This window comes from Silurus meridionalis, chromosome 4 (assembly GCF_014805685.1).
Source record: "Silurus meridionalis isolate SWU-2019-XX chromosome 4, ASM1480568v1, whole genome shotgun sequence".
In the NCBI taxonomy this organism is placed as follows: domain Eukaryota; kingdom Metazoa; phylum Chordata; class Actinopteri; order Siluriformes; family Siluridae; genus Silurus; species Silurus meridionalis.
The window spans coordinates 4,467,940-4,485,310 of record NC_060887.1 but is presented as its reverse complement, the minus strand read 5'-3'; the positions used below and the strand labels follow the sequence as shown (position 1 = coordinate 4,485,310).

Genomic DNA, 17,371 nt, shown 5'->3' with positions numbered 1-17,371 from the left:
CTTTGTTCTGTGTAAAGATTGGATGTATAGGAATTGTGCCGGTTATTGAACTAATCCTTATTTAGATCATTTGGCATCATGGAGTGAAATTGTATTACATCTAGATACTTTTTCCTAGAGATTTAGATGCTGCTAGATGTTTCTGCTATGCTCCAGGTTAAGTTAACCCGTTATGCTCTGCACTGCAACAGGAAGTGGTGCATTCCAGCCTCAGCACAAAACTCAAGGAGGAGGTCCTAGAAAAAAGGGGAAGTTCTATTAGGGAATAGATAGATTTCCAATTTCATGTCCTGTAACTCACCTTTTGCCTGTAGTGACACCGACTGGTACTAATTTTTATCATAGCTTTACAATAATTCCAAACTCGCCTTTAAACCTTTTAGGAAGAGATATGATGCATAAAATGAGAATGGAAATTCTGTTTTTTGAAACCAATGTCTCACTGTCTTTTTCCTCTGTCCTTATGCTCTTAACTGAGCCACAGAGGTCCTGCCTGATGAACCAAATTTAGGTAAGTTAACCCTTAATTATGGGCCTCTCACAAAGATGAGGCAGGTTTAATCCAGGTAAAGCCGTATCATGCACTCATGAAAACACACCGTCCGATTTTTGTTAAACAATATCCATTGTCGAAAGAGAAGAATGTTGGCATTGCACCAGTTATTGACAATTTATTGTCACAAGATGTTTTGAACGAGACACATTCACCTTATAACACACCGATTAATCCTGTCTTGAAGGCAGATAAGAAATGCTGGAGGTTAACACAAGATTTACGTGAGATTAATAAATTAGTTATTCCGTTAGCTCCTTTGGTGCCCGATGTAGCTACCATTGTTAACTCTATACCAGCGACTCACAGATTTTTTACTGTGATTGATCTTTGTTCTGCTTTTTTCAGTGTCCCTTTGGCCTCAGAGACGCAGCCGCTTTTCACATTTACCTATAGGGGACGTCAATTCACCTGGACACGTCTTCCTCAGGGTTTTGTTGACTCGTCAGCCGAATTATGCTAACCCTTTTCACCTATATGTGCACGAACGTGGTGGTACGGCTGCGGGGATCCTAGCCCAGGAACACGGTGACAGATATCGCCCTGTTGCGTATCTTACCAAATCTTTAGACAACATAGCACAAGGGTTGCCCTCGTGCTTGCGTGCAGTGGCTGCTGCGGCTCTGATGGTCCGGGATGCTGAGAAAACGGTGCTGTCACATCCTTTGATACTGTACACCTCACATCAGGTAACAGCTATTTTACACAACATATGACAGCGCAACATAGATTTGGTTATGAGACCACGCTCTTGGCAACGGAAAACTTAACTATTAAGCCTCTTCTCAGCCGCATTCAGCTGTAGTAGCTCTGCGTGATCTGCTACACGATATTGACTTAGATAGTTTTGACGACACACATGATTTCCTTAAACACATTGAAAAAGAGACCTCTTGTAGGCCCGATCTTTTAGATACGGCCCTGGAAGAGGGTGATTGTCTATATGTAGATGTTAATATTCAAAACCTTCTGATGATGTGTATTTATGTGGATATGCGGTTGTAAGGTTACCTGATGTAATAGTTGAAGCTAAATCATTACCATACACATCAACAAGCTGCAGAGTTGGTGGCATTTACAAGAGCATGTCAGTAGTCTGAAGGTAAAGTAGTGACTATATACACTGATTCTAAGTATGCTTATGGTGTTGTGCATGATTTTGCAGAAACATGGAAGCAAAAAGACTTTAAAACAGCTGATGGAAATCCCATAGCACATTTTAATCTTATAGGCGACTTTTTAAAAGCTGTTCAACTCCCTGCCAAAGTGGCCATAGTTACACATATGCAACCTGTAGGAAATTTGAGATACATGTTGGTTATAGTTGACAGATTCAGTAAGTGGCCAGAAGCATTTGCATGTGCGACAGAGAATGCTAAAACGGTTGTCAAAATTTTAACAAAAGAGATCATTTCTAGGTTTGGTATTCCTAGTGTGATTGAATGTGATCGATGTTAGTCTGTAAGGTAAACAGGGAGTCTTATCTGGACTCACACATCGCCAGCTAGTATATCCTCTTGTCTAAACAGGAAACAACTAGGTCAGGTTTCTTTTCTCTGTATGTGTATAAATACGCTCTGCTACCTGCAATAAACAGAAGAAGAGGAAGAACATGCATTCTGTGTGCTGTGTATTTCTTCTTCCCTGATATCAGAAAGGCACCACGGGCATAACAGATCGTATGGAAAACCTCTCCAAGAATTAAGTTTCGTTTGGGCATGATAAAAATCAAACAGTTTTGGTGTCAGAAGCGAGATACTTTCAGCAATAATAAATAAATGATAAACTCTATGTTTTAAAGAGAAACTCACAGATCCAGGTGTCGTACAGTTCGCTTCATCCCGGCAGAGGGTCTTCATCCTCCACCTGGAACACGGCGTCTCTCGGAGCTACAGGAGGAAAATCAAGCGATGCTGAGGAAAAAAGTCTAAACAAATAATATCAAATATATAATATAAAATATTTCATATAATGAAAATCAAAAGTAATATTTCAGAGTTGAATCCCAGTGGAAACGTGACTGATCCGAAGCTGCTGCTTTTCAGCTGATACACACTGTGTGGTCAAAAGTATTTGGACACGTGTCTTTTCCAGACAGATGTGGTTCATAAATTCACCTAAAAGGCACTTAAATGCACCAAACAGCCAATTAACATGCAAACTGTGAAAACACTTCATAGAAACAGAATGTAGAATCACTGAAAGCATTTTAAATGGGATTTAAAACCCGCTACAGAGGGAAGCAGGAGCTTTTCTGTAGCTATTATTACTTTTATGTTTTTTTTTGTGTGAAATACTTTATATAAATGTTAAATATAATTAACTTTTTCACAAAGATCTTCATTAGATATAATATAATTCTATTAAATCTCATGCTATAGGTCTGGTATCTGCCCCTGAGTGTCATAATGCCTGTCATTTTGGATGTTATTATTAAGGTGGGTAGTCGCTACATCAGGTTTCCCTTCACTGTGGCACACTGACCTGCTTCAGCACATGATTCCTTTATCCTGACACATAGCAGTGTAGGGAACAGACTACAGGCAGCTGCAGGACGTGATGACTGGCTTCTTGGTGACTTTAACAACATGTAGAAATTGTAAACATTGTCCTGATGTAGTCTATAATATGACATGTGACAGAGGCTTCACCCCTCAGACGCTCCTCACCTCCAGAAATGCAGATGTGGAGCTCTGGATGTCTCAGGTGGAAGACTTCTATACCACCCGGAAAAAGTGTGTAAGATTATCAGGGTGTGTGGTGTTTTGCACAATGTGGCACTGAGGACCAGTTTCCCCTCTCCCTCCTGACCTCCCTCCCCCTCAGCATTATGACCCCGAGCCACAGCCCCCTGCCCCACAAGAGGGATATAAACTAAGTGGAAGAATCCATGAGGAGGTCATACGGTGTTTGTAAGGAAGACAAAAATAATGGTTGTTATTAGTGTTTATTGTGACTCTTTGTAGAAAAAGATTAAAATCAAGATTTAAAAAAAGATTAAAAAAAGATTTGAAAAGACAGAAATAAAAAATGATCAAAAGACGAGACGATCTACAAGATACAATAGCTTTACACTCAGCTTTATACTATTGACTATAAGTGTAAAACTATCATAATAGCCATAAGAGAAACAGAAAGAGGAAAAAGACATGTTCAGACTCTCTGTTTCTCTTGTCTTCTTCTTTTTTTTCTATTTCTCCTTTTCTTTTGAATGTTTTCTTGTCTCAGCTGAGCAACAATTTCCTCCCATCGCTCTCGGACTCTCATATAATGATCAGTTTTATTCTCTGAAGTCTTCTTTTCTTCCTCACAGAGATTCTGGGTATCCTGGAGCCCCCTGTTGGTCTGAAGCTGTAAGTTGTTCCTCTCCTCTATGTCAAGTTTAGTTTTCTTTCTTTCATCCTCTTGTTTTTCTTTAAAATCCATTGTGGGCTCAAACTGAGCAACACGTTCCTCCAGTCGCTCTTTCTCTCTGATCAAATGATCTCTCCTGCTCTGCACTATTTTTATTTTCTCACAGTGATTCTGAGTATCCTGGAGCTCCATGGTGGTCTGTTCCAAAGTGGCCTTAAGCTGAGCAACATGTTCCTCCAGTCGTTTTTGTTCTCTCTTCCAGCTCTCTCTCTCACATTCTACAGTTTTCCAGTTCCTCATGGATTTTCAGGAAGACTGGAGCTCCATGGTGGTCTGTTCCAAAGTGACCTCAAGCTGAGCAACATGTTTCTCCACTTTCGTTTGTTCTCTTGTCCAGCTCTCTCTCTCACAGTCTACAGTTTTCTCCTGTTCCTCATTGATTTTCAAGGAAGACTGTAGCTTCATGGTGGTCTGCTCCAAAATAAACTCAAGCTGAGCAACACGTTCCTCCAGTTGTTTTTGTTCTCTCGCCCAGCTCTGGCTTCTCTCAGTTATGTCCTGTTCCTGCTGCTTTCGCTCAGAAGCCAAAGTAGCTTCCAGCTTTTGCACCGTCTGTAGCAGAATGGCTTTCTCTTCTTTCTCTTTTGTTATCTTCTCTAACATTAGAAGAGAAAATGCATCCAAGTCTTTCTCTACTTTCTCCATGTGCTCCAGCTTCTCCTTCATTTCAGCAATCTGCTTAGTTTTCTTCGATCTTCTGGTTTGAAAAATCTCTCTCAACCTTCTGAAGAGCTCCATGTTTATGCCTCTTTACTCACAAGCAAAAATCTCGGAAATGAGAGAAACAGAGACGCGTTTCCAATTATAGACGTTGCCTTACTGTGACGTCACAGAGAGATGCCCCGCCCTCCGTCTGTGACGTAGACCGGTCTCTTTTAACCTGACACTATGCGCATTCGCACATTACAGAGGTAAAGAGCGGAAAAAATATAATGTCTTTACAGCTTTTCTGTTGTTCCTGAGAGAAGAGCGATATTACAGTCATAAATAAGATAAAAACGGCTGTAAACTGTGTATTAAGCGAGTGAATCCGAGTTGAGAACCGGAAGTTGACCCGAGTGACTCTATGAATGTTGCAGAATCATAAATGACCAGTAGGTGGCAGTGTGATGTGTATTAGAGCTCACTGTCACAGCAGGTCATTAGAAGTAGTGGAGCTCTAATGACGTCATTAATAGCGAGGACAAGACACACAGCAGTTTGGGATTCTTTTATTGACTTTATTGATTAATTGATTTGGAGTATGATTGTGTTTCTGATCAAAGTAAGTTCATGTGTATGGAGTAAAAACAACCTGTACATTTCTCACTTCCAGACAGTATTATGAGATGTTCATCTGCTGGAAGTTCATGTTTAATGCTGCATGTTTTATAGGATTTATGAGCTGGAATAAATGTCCAAACATCTTAAATCAACACTGAGTGATTTTTTTGGTAGATATTAGATCTTTTTACATATTATTAATTTTGTAATATCTGTGATTTAAATACACATTTATAAATATAAAGGCTTTTAGTGTATATTAGAGATTAGAACATAAACCGACACAAATTAAATACAATAAAAAATGTATTAACTGAAATAAAACATCAAAATATAAAGTTTTAAAATAAAATCTATCAATACATTTAAAATTATAACAATATATAATAATAATAATAATAATAATAATAATAATAATAATAATAATAATAATAATAAGTTAAATACAGTGCAGTATTACAGCTTAAATATTTGAATTTATTTCAGATCAATTTTATTCATCCATTAAATAAATGGTGTCAGCGTCAGAGTAGTGTATTTACATGATCTGTTTCCAGGGTTTTCACGAACACAACTCTGTTATTACTGTTCTCTTTTCACAGCACCGTCTCTTTCAGTTCTAATGAAAGTTCTCATGTATTAAGAGGGAATTTTATGAATGATCAATAATGAAACACCTTCATTACTGTTAGTTATTTACATATTTATTTACAGTAATAAAACAATTTCTGTAAAAAAGAGAAAGAAATAATAAATAAAAGCAAAATAAATAAAATGATGAATTTAGTGGAGCAGAACGACAGCACGATGACCTGAAAGAGAAAAACAGAGATGTGTTACTTTACATAATGTGTGTGTTTGACGGTACACAGTGTGTGTGTTTAGTAAAGTTTTGTAGGACATTATGAGGACAGTATGACTTACGCTGTAGATGGAACCACTGCATGTTCCTGGATGGATGGAGGTAGGGCTTGGTGTGGCGGCTGCTCTCTGTCCACTGCTCAGCCATAGTGATACACAGTGACCTCCTGCTCACCAGCTTTCCATTCAACTCTCTGATGGCATTAGTGTCTTCATCCAGAGAGGAATATCAGACAAATCCAAAGCATTACCACCTGTAGGAGTGAGTGAGGAGATACAGAAAGCAAAAACATGAGCTTTACATCACTCTCATGTAGAAAACCATGAGAAATAACAAGCACTGTCTGTTTTCCATAATATAAACAGAACAGCGGTGTTCTTTTATCATCAACGCTCTGGTCTCACTGGTGAATGAACAATGAAGCACTTTTATTTAAAGGTCATTTTCTGAGAGCAGAAACTTGCTGCAAGTGTACACTGGTTCTGGTATAATAGAGGATCTAATCCTCATTTCTACAGAAAACAGAACAAATTCAGCATCCAATGTTTGAGTGCATGTGTGTGTTTGCATTGCTGACTTTAATAATACACACTGATCAATCACTCAGTATTAAACCAATTATTACATGTGACCAAACACAGCTGTGACCAAAACCTGCTCCAGATCATGAAAGTCTCTATAAAACACACTGGAAATAGAATCAGAATAGTTCCTGTGTGTCCAGTCTGAGAGGCTGTGGTGTGAATCGCCTGTTCCACTGCTGCTGGTTTTCTTTTCCAGGTTCTGCAACTGGAACATCTGTAGATGCAGACAATCATCTCATGTTAGCATCCAATCAGAAGGTAAATTTTGCTAACATGAATAGTTCTCTTCTGTTTTAAATCTTTAACTGCACTTAACACAAAACTAATCGGACGGCTTTGACTCACTCTGTGGATGGATGTTCTTGTTGGCGTTGGGTCTTGGGTCTGGGCAGGGTTTTGAAGGCGAGATGGTTTCTACATTCTGAGAGGGCCTGAGAGGGACTTAAGTACACAGTCCTGCTGCCCAGCACCCTGCCGTTCATCTCCATGATGTCTACTCGAGCCTCATCAGGAGATGAAATCGTCACACACCCGAAGCCTTTTGAGCGTCCGTTCTCCATCATGACCTGTACGGGACAGCGAGCAGAAACACAAAGCAAAGAGTGCACATCAAACGTGTTAGAGGTTCACAATATCAGAGCTCTCCACATTCAGAAAATACTCCAGCTGAGTACAGGGAGGAAACCCCAAGTTACTGAGAACGAAGGAAAATGTAAGGATCAGTAGTTATAAATGACGTGTGCAGTGAGGACAGTCCCAAATCTCAGGAACGCTTCGTACACGTTCTTCATCCTCAGTACAGTCCAGATTATTCAGCAGCAGTGTGACTGTCTACAGAACAACAACATCCAGTGTGTTCATCACTTTATTTACATTTATTTAGGTTAAAAAAAAAACAGGAAACATTCAGCATTGGACTTTTGAGTAAGTTGTGCTGTGTGATTCGTGATAATCAGATTTATGGTGAGACATAAACACCTTCAACAAAGTCACACTCATAAAGAAGATTTTACCTGATTATCTACACACAGTTATACATTTTCTCACATTCTCTAAAGTCTCCAAAAGTTCAAAGGACTTCAGTCTGTTCTTTTTGATCCTCCACCTTCTGCTCCTCTACCTTCTGCTCCTCCACCTCCAAAGAAGTGTCAGATAGAGATGGGTTATATATAACATTCAACATGCGCCCAATATTACAAGAAGAGTATCTGTTCTTGATGAAGACTGTTTGTTCAGGTGAAATAACACAAGGCAGAACTTTCTCCAGACGGCAGGTCAGAGTTTTTGCTAAGATTTTCGTATCCTGGTCCAGGTGATTTACCAGAAGGCATACTTGCTAAGGCTATTTCTGTATCAGATATAAACTCATCCAATTGTAATGCTGTGGATTGTTAATACTGGAGTGTAGTGGTCATCATGTCTGTTTTATATGCAGAAGGTTTGGGTTTGACCCACAGTGGAGACATGCTCTTGAGCCATTTTGGAATGTTTTTTCTCCATTACTGATACAAGCACAATGCAGAAACATGCTGTTTATTTATTTTAGGATTGAGTAACAGTTTGTAATATATAAACCTTATTCATGTTTACAACCTGCATGGTCCCACTGGGAGTTGAACCCAGAACCTTCTGCATGTAAAGCAGATGTGATGACCACTAACCTATGGATCCACACAATTACCTGCACAGCATAAATAAGCATAAATAATGATTCAGGTAACATGTTTCCAGATTGCAACAATCCAGTTTTGGGAAACTCAATGTACCCTCAGCTTTCTATTCTCAGTTAAGTTATTTTCAAATACTGTAGTACATGATTAATTTATTAATATGAGGAAGATTAATCCTCATCATTGATCCTCATAGATTGGCTGAGAGGAGCTACTCTAAAAAGCTGGAAAATCAGTTTTCAGCCAACGACCCTGCTTCAGTGAAGGAAGGCCTGAGAGACATGGTGCAGTCATAAAAACCTGGAGCTTAACACGTTTAAAACAGTGGAGATGATTGTGGATTTAAGTGACCCCCCCTGCTCTCCCCCAACTCACCATCATAAACAGCACTATGGCAGCAGTGGAGTCATTTAGGTTCCTGGGCACCACCATCTCTCAGGGCATGTAATGGGACAATCACATCGACTCCATTGTTAAAAAGGCTTAACAGAGTATGTACTTCCTTCACCAGCTTAGAAAGTTCAACAGGAGTTGCTTTAATAACTGTCTGGTTCTGCTCAGCTGTAAAATCAGACATCAGAGGACTACAGAGGACAGTTTAGACGGCTGCAATGGTTATCGGTGTCCCCCTGCCCACTTTTCAAGAACTGTATATATCCAGAGTGAGAAAAAGGGCTTTGAAAATCATGTTAACCACTACACAATGAAACCAGTTAAGAGAACCCTAATGGTGGAATTTATTTCCCTCTAACAGGATATGGTTACTTTATATTTACTTTCATTGTATTTTTTTATTTAAAAACTTGGCCACCTAGCACATGGGGCTTTTGTCTCTCCTTATTGTTTTACGACCACTTTTGTGTGTGAAGCAGAGGTGATCACAACCACGCTAAGCTTCTGAAATACTAGACATTTGCTGATAATTCAACATGATGATATATTTTCTGTGTTTTAGACCGGATGTTATGTGAAGCACGTTATGTTGTACATCTAAGATCATAAATAACCACAGGGTTAACAAGGCTAAGAATCCCCTATAACTATAACTCAATAATCACGTGTTTAGCATTAACGTTAGCCAAAACTGATTCACAGAAAGGAGAACGAGGACGGTGAAATGTAACTGACCAGCTGGCAGAGGATTCTGTCTGGTCTTTAAGCCGTCCTCTAACGCAAATCAAGCAAAGATTTATCCACAAAGAAAGATTAATTCTCAATTTAGCATTTGTAATTAGCATTAGGTGTATGACTGTGTATCATATGGCTTTTGTATGATTCTTTGACTTAAATACTAAAGATTCTATAAACTCCTTCCACAACCCACAACCCATTTAAATACAGTTTATTGTAATAACTATAACTTACACAATAATCGTGTATTTTAAAACATTTCATTCAAATTTTACAAAGTGAACTGAACATGACCTTCAAATGAAGCACGTTAGCTGTCTGAGCTCATTGCAAAATATCACTACATTCCTTAAAATAGTCTTCCCAAAACACACCGTTACATTATACGTTAAGCATTTGTGTAATATATTTAGGTTATTTTCCATAATAAAACTACAAGAACGTTTGCCTGAACCAGAGAACATCCAGCCCCTTCACTCTTACTGGTAGAGCTGAAACAGGTGCTGAGTTGGGAGACTGCTTGAACCTCTTTTCTGGTTGATAGCTGGTGTGTGGAACCCACTTCTCCTCAGAAGATTCAACTAAATGACTGTTGGAAGACAAAGAAAGAAAGAAAAAATAGCATTGTATATCAAGTACATACTATTGTAGTGGTATAAAACTTTTTCACACCATTGTGTATATTTATTTGCAGTGTTTTGCTCATTACAAAAAAATAGTAACTAGTTACAGTTACTCGTTACTTCATTCAAAAAGTAACTCAATTACTTTGTTGATTATTTACACCAAAAAGTAATGCGTTACTGTTAAAAGTAACTTTTTAGTTACTTTTTTAAAGAACCTTCTTTAATGTTCCCATTAATGCCCTTTTATGTGTTATGGTCTACACACACAAAACGTAACGCGTTACCGCCCAACACTGTTTATTTGCATGTTTGTTACACTTTAATGTTTCAGATCGTCAAACTAATTTAAATATTAGTAAAAGATACACAAGTGAACACGACATGCAGATTTTAAATGTAGGGGAAACAAAATCCAAAACTACATGGCCCCGTGTGAAAAAGTGTTTGCCCCCCTGTTAAAACTGTGCTAACTTTTTTGTTCACACATGGCAAAAACATGGAAAAGTGACCTTCCCAGGAGTGGCCGGCTGACCAAAATTACCCCAAGAGCACAACGACGACTCATCCAAGAGATCACAAAAGACCCCATAACAACATCCAAAGAACTGCAGCCTCACTTGCCTCAGTTAAGGTCAGTGTTCATGACTCCACCATGAGAAAGAGACGGCAAAAATGATCTACACGGCAGAGATCTAAGACTGAAACAGCTGCTGAGCAAAAAGAAGATAAAGGCTCGTCTCAGTTTTGCCAGAAAACATCTTGATGATCCCCAAGACTTTTGGGAAAATACTCGAAAGTTTAACTTTTGTAAGGTGTGTGTCCCATCACGCCTTGCGTAAAAGTAACACCGCATTTGAGAAAAAGAGCGTCATACCAACAGTGAAATATGGTGGTGGTAGTGTGATGGTCTGGGGCTGTTTTGCTGCTTCAGGACCTGGAAGACTTGCTGTAATAAATGGATCCATGAATTCTGCTGTTTACTAAAAAATCCTGAAGGAGAATCTGTTTGTGACTTCAAGCTAAAGTGAACTTGGGTTCTGCAGCAGGACAATGATCCAAAACACACCAGCAAGTCCACCTCTGAACGGCTAAGGAAAGAAAAAATGAAGACTTTGGAGTAGCCTAGTCAAATTCCTGACCTGAATCCTATTGAGATGCTGTGACATGACCTTCAAAAAAAGGTTTGTGCTTAAAAACCCTTCAATGTGGCTGAATTACAACAATTCTGCATAGATGAGTGACCAAAATTCCTCCACAGCGCAGTAACAGACTCATCACAAGTTATCACAAACGCCTGATTGCAGTTGTTGCTGCTAAGGGCAGCCCAACCAAATATTATGTTTAGGGGGCAATCACTTTTTCACACGGGGCATGTGGTTTTGGATTTTGTTTTTCTCAATAATAAAAACTGCATGTTCACTTGTGTTATCGTTATCGTATCATTCGTTGTTCAATCAGGCTCTTCATCGCTTTCTAAAATAAAAAGTAACTGGGAATCGGACCTTAATTATAATTTCACGGATGAGGAATGGTCCAAGGCCCTTGGTCGTGTACATTCCTCCTCTATATGCGCCCGTCATTCATTAATACAGTGATCAGTGATGGGTGTCGGCGGCTCCGGCTACTCTTTATCATACTTTTTGTCTTTGCCCAGCCTTGACCTCTTTCTGGACATCAATTTTTAAATCAATCTCTGAATACTTCATTTTAGATATTAAACCATGTCCCCTAATAGCATTATTTGGACTCAACCCCACAAATCCCTCCTTGTCATCCTCACAATCAAACATGCTCGCCTTTTGTTTAATAGTAGCAAAGAGACTTATATTACTGAACTGGAAGAATCCTTACCCACCCAGTTCTTCTCATTAGATACATGACCTGTCTCAGTTTATTCAAATAGAAAAGATCAGATTTACATTACTTAGTATTACAGAAAAGTTTTACACCACCTGGCAACCATTCTTATTGTATTTAAGAGAAAGAGGAAAATAAAATCCTGTTCTCTTTGTTTAGCCGTTTTGAGCTCTTCCCCTTGTCCCTGACTTCTTGGTAGATGTAGAAAAGAGAAAGGAAAACATATATCTTAGAGAGTGTTCATGTACTTAGGTGCAAATCTTTTATTTTGTTTTATTATTTTTTTTTCTTTCTTTCTCCTGTTCTTGATGCTCACATTCATGATTGTAATTATATGTATAACTTAGAAAGAGAGAGACCAATTTCTTGTTGTTGGACTAAATTAAACACTGTTCCATTGTCTTTCTCGCCTGAGTGTCTTTCTGTTTTAATGCATCAATAAAAAAGAGTTGGATAATAATAATAATAATAAGAAGAAGAAGCTAAGTGATTTTGAAATGTTTTGCCGGTGTCTATGATGACAGGCGGGTCCATCTAATACACAAACGCCAAGTGTTCAAGGAAAGCAAATAAAAGCAAGACTGCTTAGAGGTTGTTACTTTGGCAACTGAACATAATCACTAAAGGTTTTGTGTTGGCGGGAATCGAACCCGGGTCGACTGCTTGGAAGGCAGCTATGCTCACCACTATACCACCAACGCCACGCTGGCAGGGGCGAACATCGCTGAATGAATCCATGCTAGAAGAACGTTGGTTGTTTTGAACTTCTCAGCAAACCGGTTCATTCTCCTGCTCTACTGCAACTGTGAATGTATGTAAAAGTGCAAACAGTGACCAAGAAGCTTTTCCCTGTGGTAGTTACTGTAGTGTAGTGGTCATCACGTTCGCCTCACACGCAAAAGGTCCCTGGTTCTACACCAGGCAGAAACAAGGTTGTGATTTTGAAGCTAGCGTTACATTCTTAGGCCTGTAAACTGTGTTACTCGACAGCATTAGAGAAATGTAGAAAACTTTCTTTTATATTGTTTCTGTAGTGTAGTGCTTTAAGTGTTATTGCTGCTGTTTGAACTACAAAAATGTTCAAACAAGTTAAATGTTCTTTATTTTAAAATATGCAAATGCAGTTATAGGAAAATAAACTATTTTTCTATTTTAATAAAATCTGAATTCAATAAATTCCTGGAAAAAAATGACTTTGACTTATTTTACACACAGAACTGTGCAGTAAAGCTGAAACTCTACATCTTCAAACTGCATCATGTAACTGAAAAAAAAGGAAAACTTTACAGAAGTGTTTGATTTATAAAATGCTAGCTAGTGATGTACATGCAGCCCCTTTTTACATCATTAGAATTCACAATTACTGTAGGAAAATTATAATCTAAGAAACTCCTGGAACTAACAAGCAAAAAAAATGAACAGGAACTTTAACAAATCTTGTTTAGTGAAACTCCAAATTGTTAAAAACTTTTCACTGACATTCAGAAGTGTAACAATTGTTTCAACAACAAAAACATCTGTAGAGTCTGTAACACACCTTTATCACATTGTCCACAACAAGAGGGGGAGCACTAGATCCACTCATGATCAGCAATGTCTGAGATGAGAGTGAGGACTCTGGGATTGACTGAACACTTTTTTCTTCTTGGATTCAACCTCGGTGCCTCTCAGGATTTATGGAAAAGAAACCTTTATGGAAAAAAAAATAGAGTGAGAGAAAGATTGAGAAAATGAACAACCTGAGATGGATATCAAATTGATACGTTTGATAAATCCATAAAAGGTGTTCATAAAAACAGAATATTAGCGTTGGAGAAACTCCAGTGTTGATCGTAGTTCCACTGGGTAGTGTATGTTAAAGCAGTAATAACTGCCAAACATCAGGCAGATGGCGGAGGTGAAGGTTGTGATGTGGTCGTTGACAATCTTCTTGTCGATGCTCAACATGAATGTCTCAGCAGCGAAGCAGGAGGAACCTGGGAATAATAATAAAATATAATAATTCGTTTAATAATGGGGCTTCAATGTCAGTTATATATATAATGCAGATACTTGAAACAAATTGGAGGATGGACGCTGCCAATATTGGTAGTAAACAAATAAAAAATGGCTTGATAAAGTAATTAATGTGCCAAATAAAAATATTACATAAAAAGGAAAGTAATTATTAAACAATAAGATTGGAAATCAAAGGGAAAATTAAATAAAAGTGCCATGTAATCAAGCAATGTATTTAGTTCTTTTTTTATTACCAATTAAGGCAGGATCCATCTTCAATAGTTACATCCATCATAGGATGAATGATCTTACTGGCTGAGCTTCTGAGCTTGTGTTAGCCAGTGTTTCAGTACGTAAGCTAGTGAATGTGTGTGAGAATGAAGAAATGACTGAATGTATTGAAGTCCTCTGGACTACATAAAATGTGATACAAATTGTGGGAAATGAAATAACAAAACTAAACAAGCCAATAGTACAATAGCATTGCAGTTACATCAGAAAAAACAGTTGCTCTATTTACTTACCACAAACAATAATGAAGGGTGTTGGTGGCACTTTCTCCATCTGAACATCCTCTGCAAGGCTTGTCGTCTCAACACAGTGGAACAGAAGCTCTTCCTTCTCATCAAAATGAGCCAGTAAAAGAAGCAGCATCTCAATGACTTCTTGGAAACGAACACTGGACTGACCTCTTTCAGTCTGAAGCTTGAGAAGTTGTGTTTGGTCGGATTCTTGCAAATCTTCATCATTTCAGAGACCACGATCCTCACCATTTCTCTTCGTTGTCTTGCACTTGGTCTTTTCTGTCTTTCCAAGTTCTGTATTAACTCCTCAGGGAGCCTCTGCCATGGGATTTCAAATCGCTCTAAGCAGTTTGGTATTAATGGTGTACAGATTCCTGAAGATGATGTAGAGGTGGATGATGCTGGTAAAGAAGAAATTGAGGGTGCAGAGGGAAAGACAACCACTGGAGATGAATGCACAGATTTTGGTGTTGAAGTCCCGGAGACTAAAAAGAAGATATGAAAGCATTAAACATTGAGTAATGCTTTTTCTGTTTTGCTAAATTACACACTGTATAGACGCATTTGGAGACATTAAGGTTACACAAATAGTAAAAACTAAATGTAATTTGTCTAACAGATTGCATTTTAAAAATTACAATTTTTGAAACAGCCCCCTATTGCATAATAACAACATTTATTTATTCAGGAAATAATGATGATCACATCATCATTAGACTCATAAAGATTCATATTCTAACCTTAACACCATGTTAACAAGTGTGCCATTGGGTGGTGTGGTGACATTGTTCTATACTCACTATTTTGGGTCCAGGCAGCATCCAGTCTTCGTGCTTGTATGGGCTTTAACACTGGCAGCAAATCGTTTTCTGTGATGTTCTTTAAATTATCTGTGGTTGCTGCACCAAGTGTTTTCAAAGTATCTTCAACGGACTTAACAAGTTGATCAGGAAGGTCCGAAGCACTCCTGCTATCACATCCCCTATGTTCTTTAGCAGCTGTGATTCAGCCATATCTGTGAAGACACACACACAAAGAGTTTGGTCTCTGGTCCAATGAAATGAAGGCATTCAGTCTGACAAGATGCTGTGCTTCAGTGGAATAATCTGGTAACCATTTTTCACATAAGATGACAATGGCCACAAGTCAATCAGTTCACTGATGAGTCTGCACTCTGTCTTTTTTACTGAGTACATGTGGTAGTAAGAAATAAATTCAGCATCATAAACTCTCATGAGAAAATGAAAAGCTGAATCATCCTTAACAAAAATCAGCAGAAGTTCACCAAACTCCACTGACTCATCATACTTCATGACAAAAAACTGGCCCTTCCTGTAAGCAAGGCCATTGTACTGAACATCTACTGGAATCTTTGTATTTCTTTCAGTAAAACCAAAATGTAGGACTGTGTCTTTAACTTGCTCACTGTAAAGCTCCAAGTAAAATGCTGAGCCATCTTTTATTTGCAATGCTGGAGGACTGACTGACCCAGCAGAAAGGAAGTCCTGGAACATTTGATGTCTCTCTGAAAGAGTCAAGCACAGGTTTTGGAAATTTTTTTAGATGCCTTGTGCATCTTTTGAAATAACTGTGTTTGCTCTCAAAGCGCATCGTCTAAAGCCTGATGAGAGCCAAATTTTAGGATCAGCCCTGGATAATGTCGTAAGTAATGGTGTTTAGGTTTTAAGTTGGTATTAGGAAACAATGCCTTTCTGGTTTCCAAATATTCTTGGATGAGAGCATTCAGATAAGTAACCTGGGCCTTGGAAATTTGCTGAGCACAAATTAAGTCAATGATGTCCTTGAGCGGCAACATTAACTGCCAGACATCATCTTGAGGGTTCTATACTTTGTCTCCAATTACTAGAGGTAAAAGTCTCAAGAAGTTCCTATTTTGAACAGCTTGTCCACTAAGTTTCAATGTTTTTGGACTGACCTCACAAGGCTTGGATAAAGTATCTGTTCCTTTGTATTTAAATTGCTTGATGCGTCTGTTCAGAACTGTGTAAGTGAACCATTTATTTGTGCAGATGAAATATTTGAGGTAAAGAGCGAGATAATATGAGAGGACACCATCAAAATGTCATGACCAAGACATGGGGGCATGCCAGGTGTACAAACATCAAAGTTTTGTAAAGAATTAAACACAGACCTGAACTTTATCCACTGTACTTCTGAAACGTCTTCTCTTTCCAGCTGTTCTGTGGCAGATCTATAGGTTTCTGGAGTCCTCTGAACTCCTCCCAGACTGCTGGATCAGCACTCTGAAATTCAGTTTGAGTTAACAGACAATATCTGCATAAGTACACTGATGAACTAAAATTTTCTGTAAACCCCCAATACAATAAGAGCCCAGGTTGTCTCCAGCAATGCAGTAGAGAGCTCCCATCACAACAGTTTTGTCTGCCATCATTATGCCATTCTCCTCTAGTACTTTCAAATCATTCAGGAGTTCTGAAAAAACTTTGTCATGGCCAAATTCCTTAAAATTCAAGTCAAGTGAAGTTTATTTCTATAGCGTTTTTTACAACAGACATTGTCTCAAAGCAGCTTTACAGAAAACAACAGTCAAGGTGAATGGTGTGTGTTTATCCCTGATGAGCAGCCGTGGTGACTGTGGCAAGGAAAAACTCCCTTAGATGTTATGAGGAAGAAACCTTGAGAGGAACCCATCCTCATTTGGGTGGCATCAAGAGTTTGATCATAAATCTTTCAACAATACAGAACACTGGAGAGAGAGAATTAACATGAGCACGGGAGTGTGTGATTATAAGTAAATGTTCTTTCTACAGTCTTATACAGTCTTTATGGTTATAAAACTAGGAGCTACTGAGCAACTCATAAAATAGCTCAACATTTGTGATCATCACAGATCCAAAACACCAGCTT

General features: G+C 38.5%; 2 protein-coding genes across 10 annotated transcripts in view; both read right to left on the bottom strand.

Annotated features, from left to right (window-relative positions):
- LOC124384657 (leucine-rich repeat flightless-interacting protein 1-like) overlaps positions 1–17,371 on the bottom strand; it is a 794,289-nt gene that overhangs the window by 24,935 nt on the left and 751,983 nt on the right. The window lies entirely within an intron of this gene.
- Positions 1–17,371, bottom strand: part of LOC124384630 — a 131,925-nt gene that overhangs the window by 111,046 nt on the left and 3,508 nt on the right. For 2 of the 9 annotated variants that reach the window (XM_046847642.1, XM_046847641.1), the window contains exons 2-3: positions 16,635–16,746; positions 15,283–15,497 (exon numbers count right to left, since the gene is read on the bottom strand). In XM_046847642.1, the coding sequence (XP_046703598.1) occupies positions 16,642–16,746 (105 nt within the window). In that variant the 3' untranslated portion in view covers positions 15,283–15,497; positions 16,635–16,641. The other 7 variants (XR_006925425.1, XR_006925427.1, XR_006925426.1 and 4 more) reach the window with 7 other exon arrangements.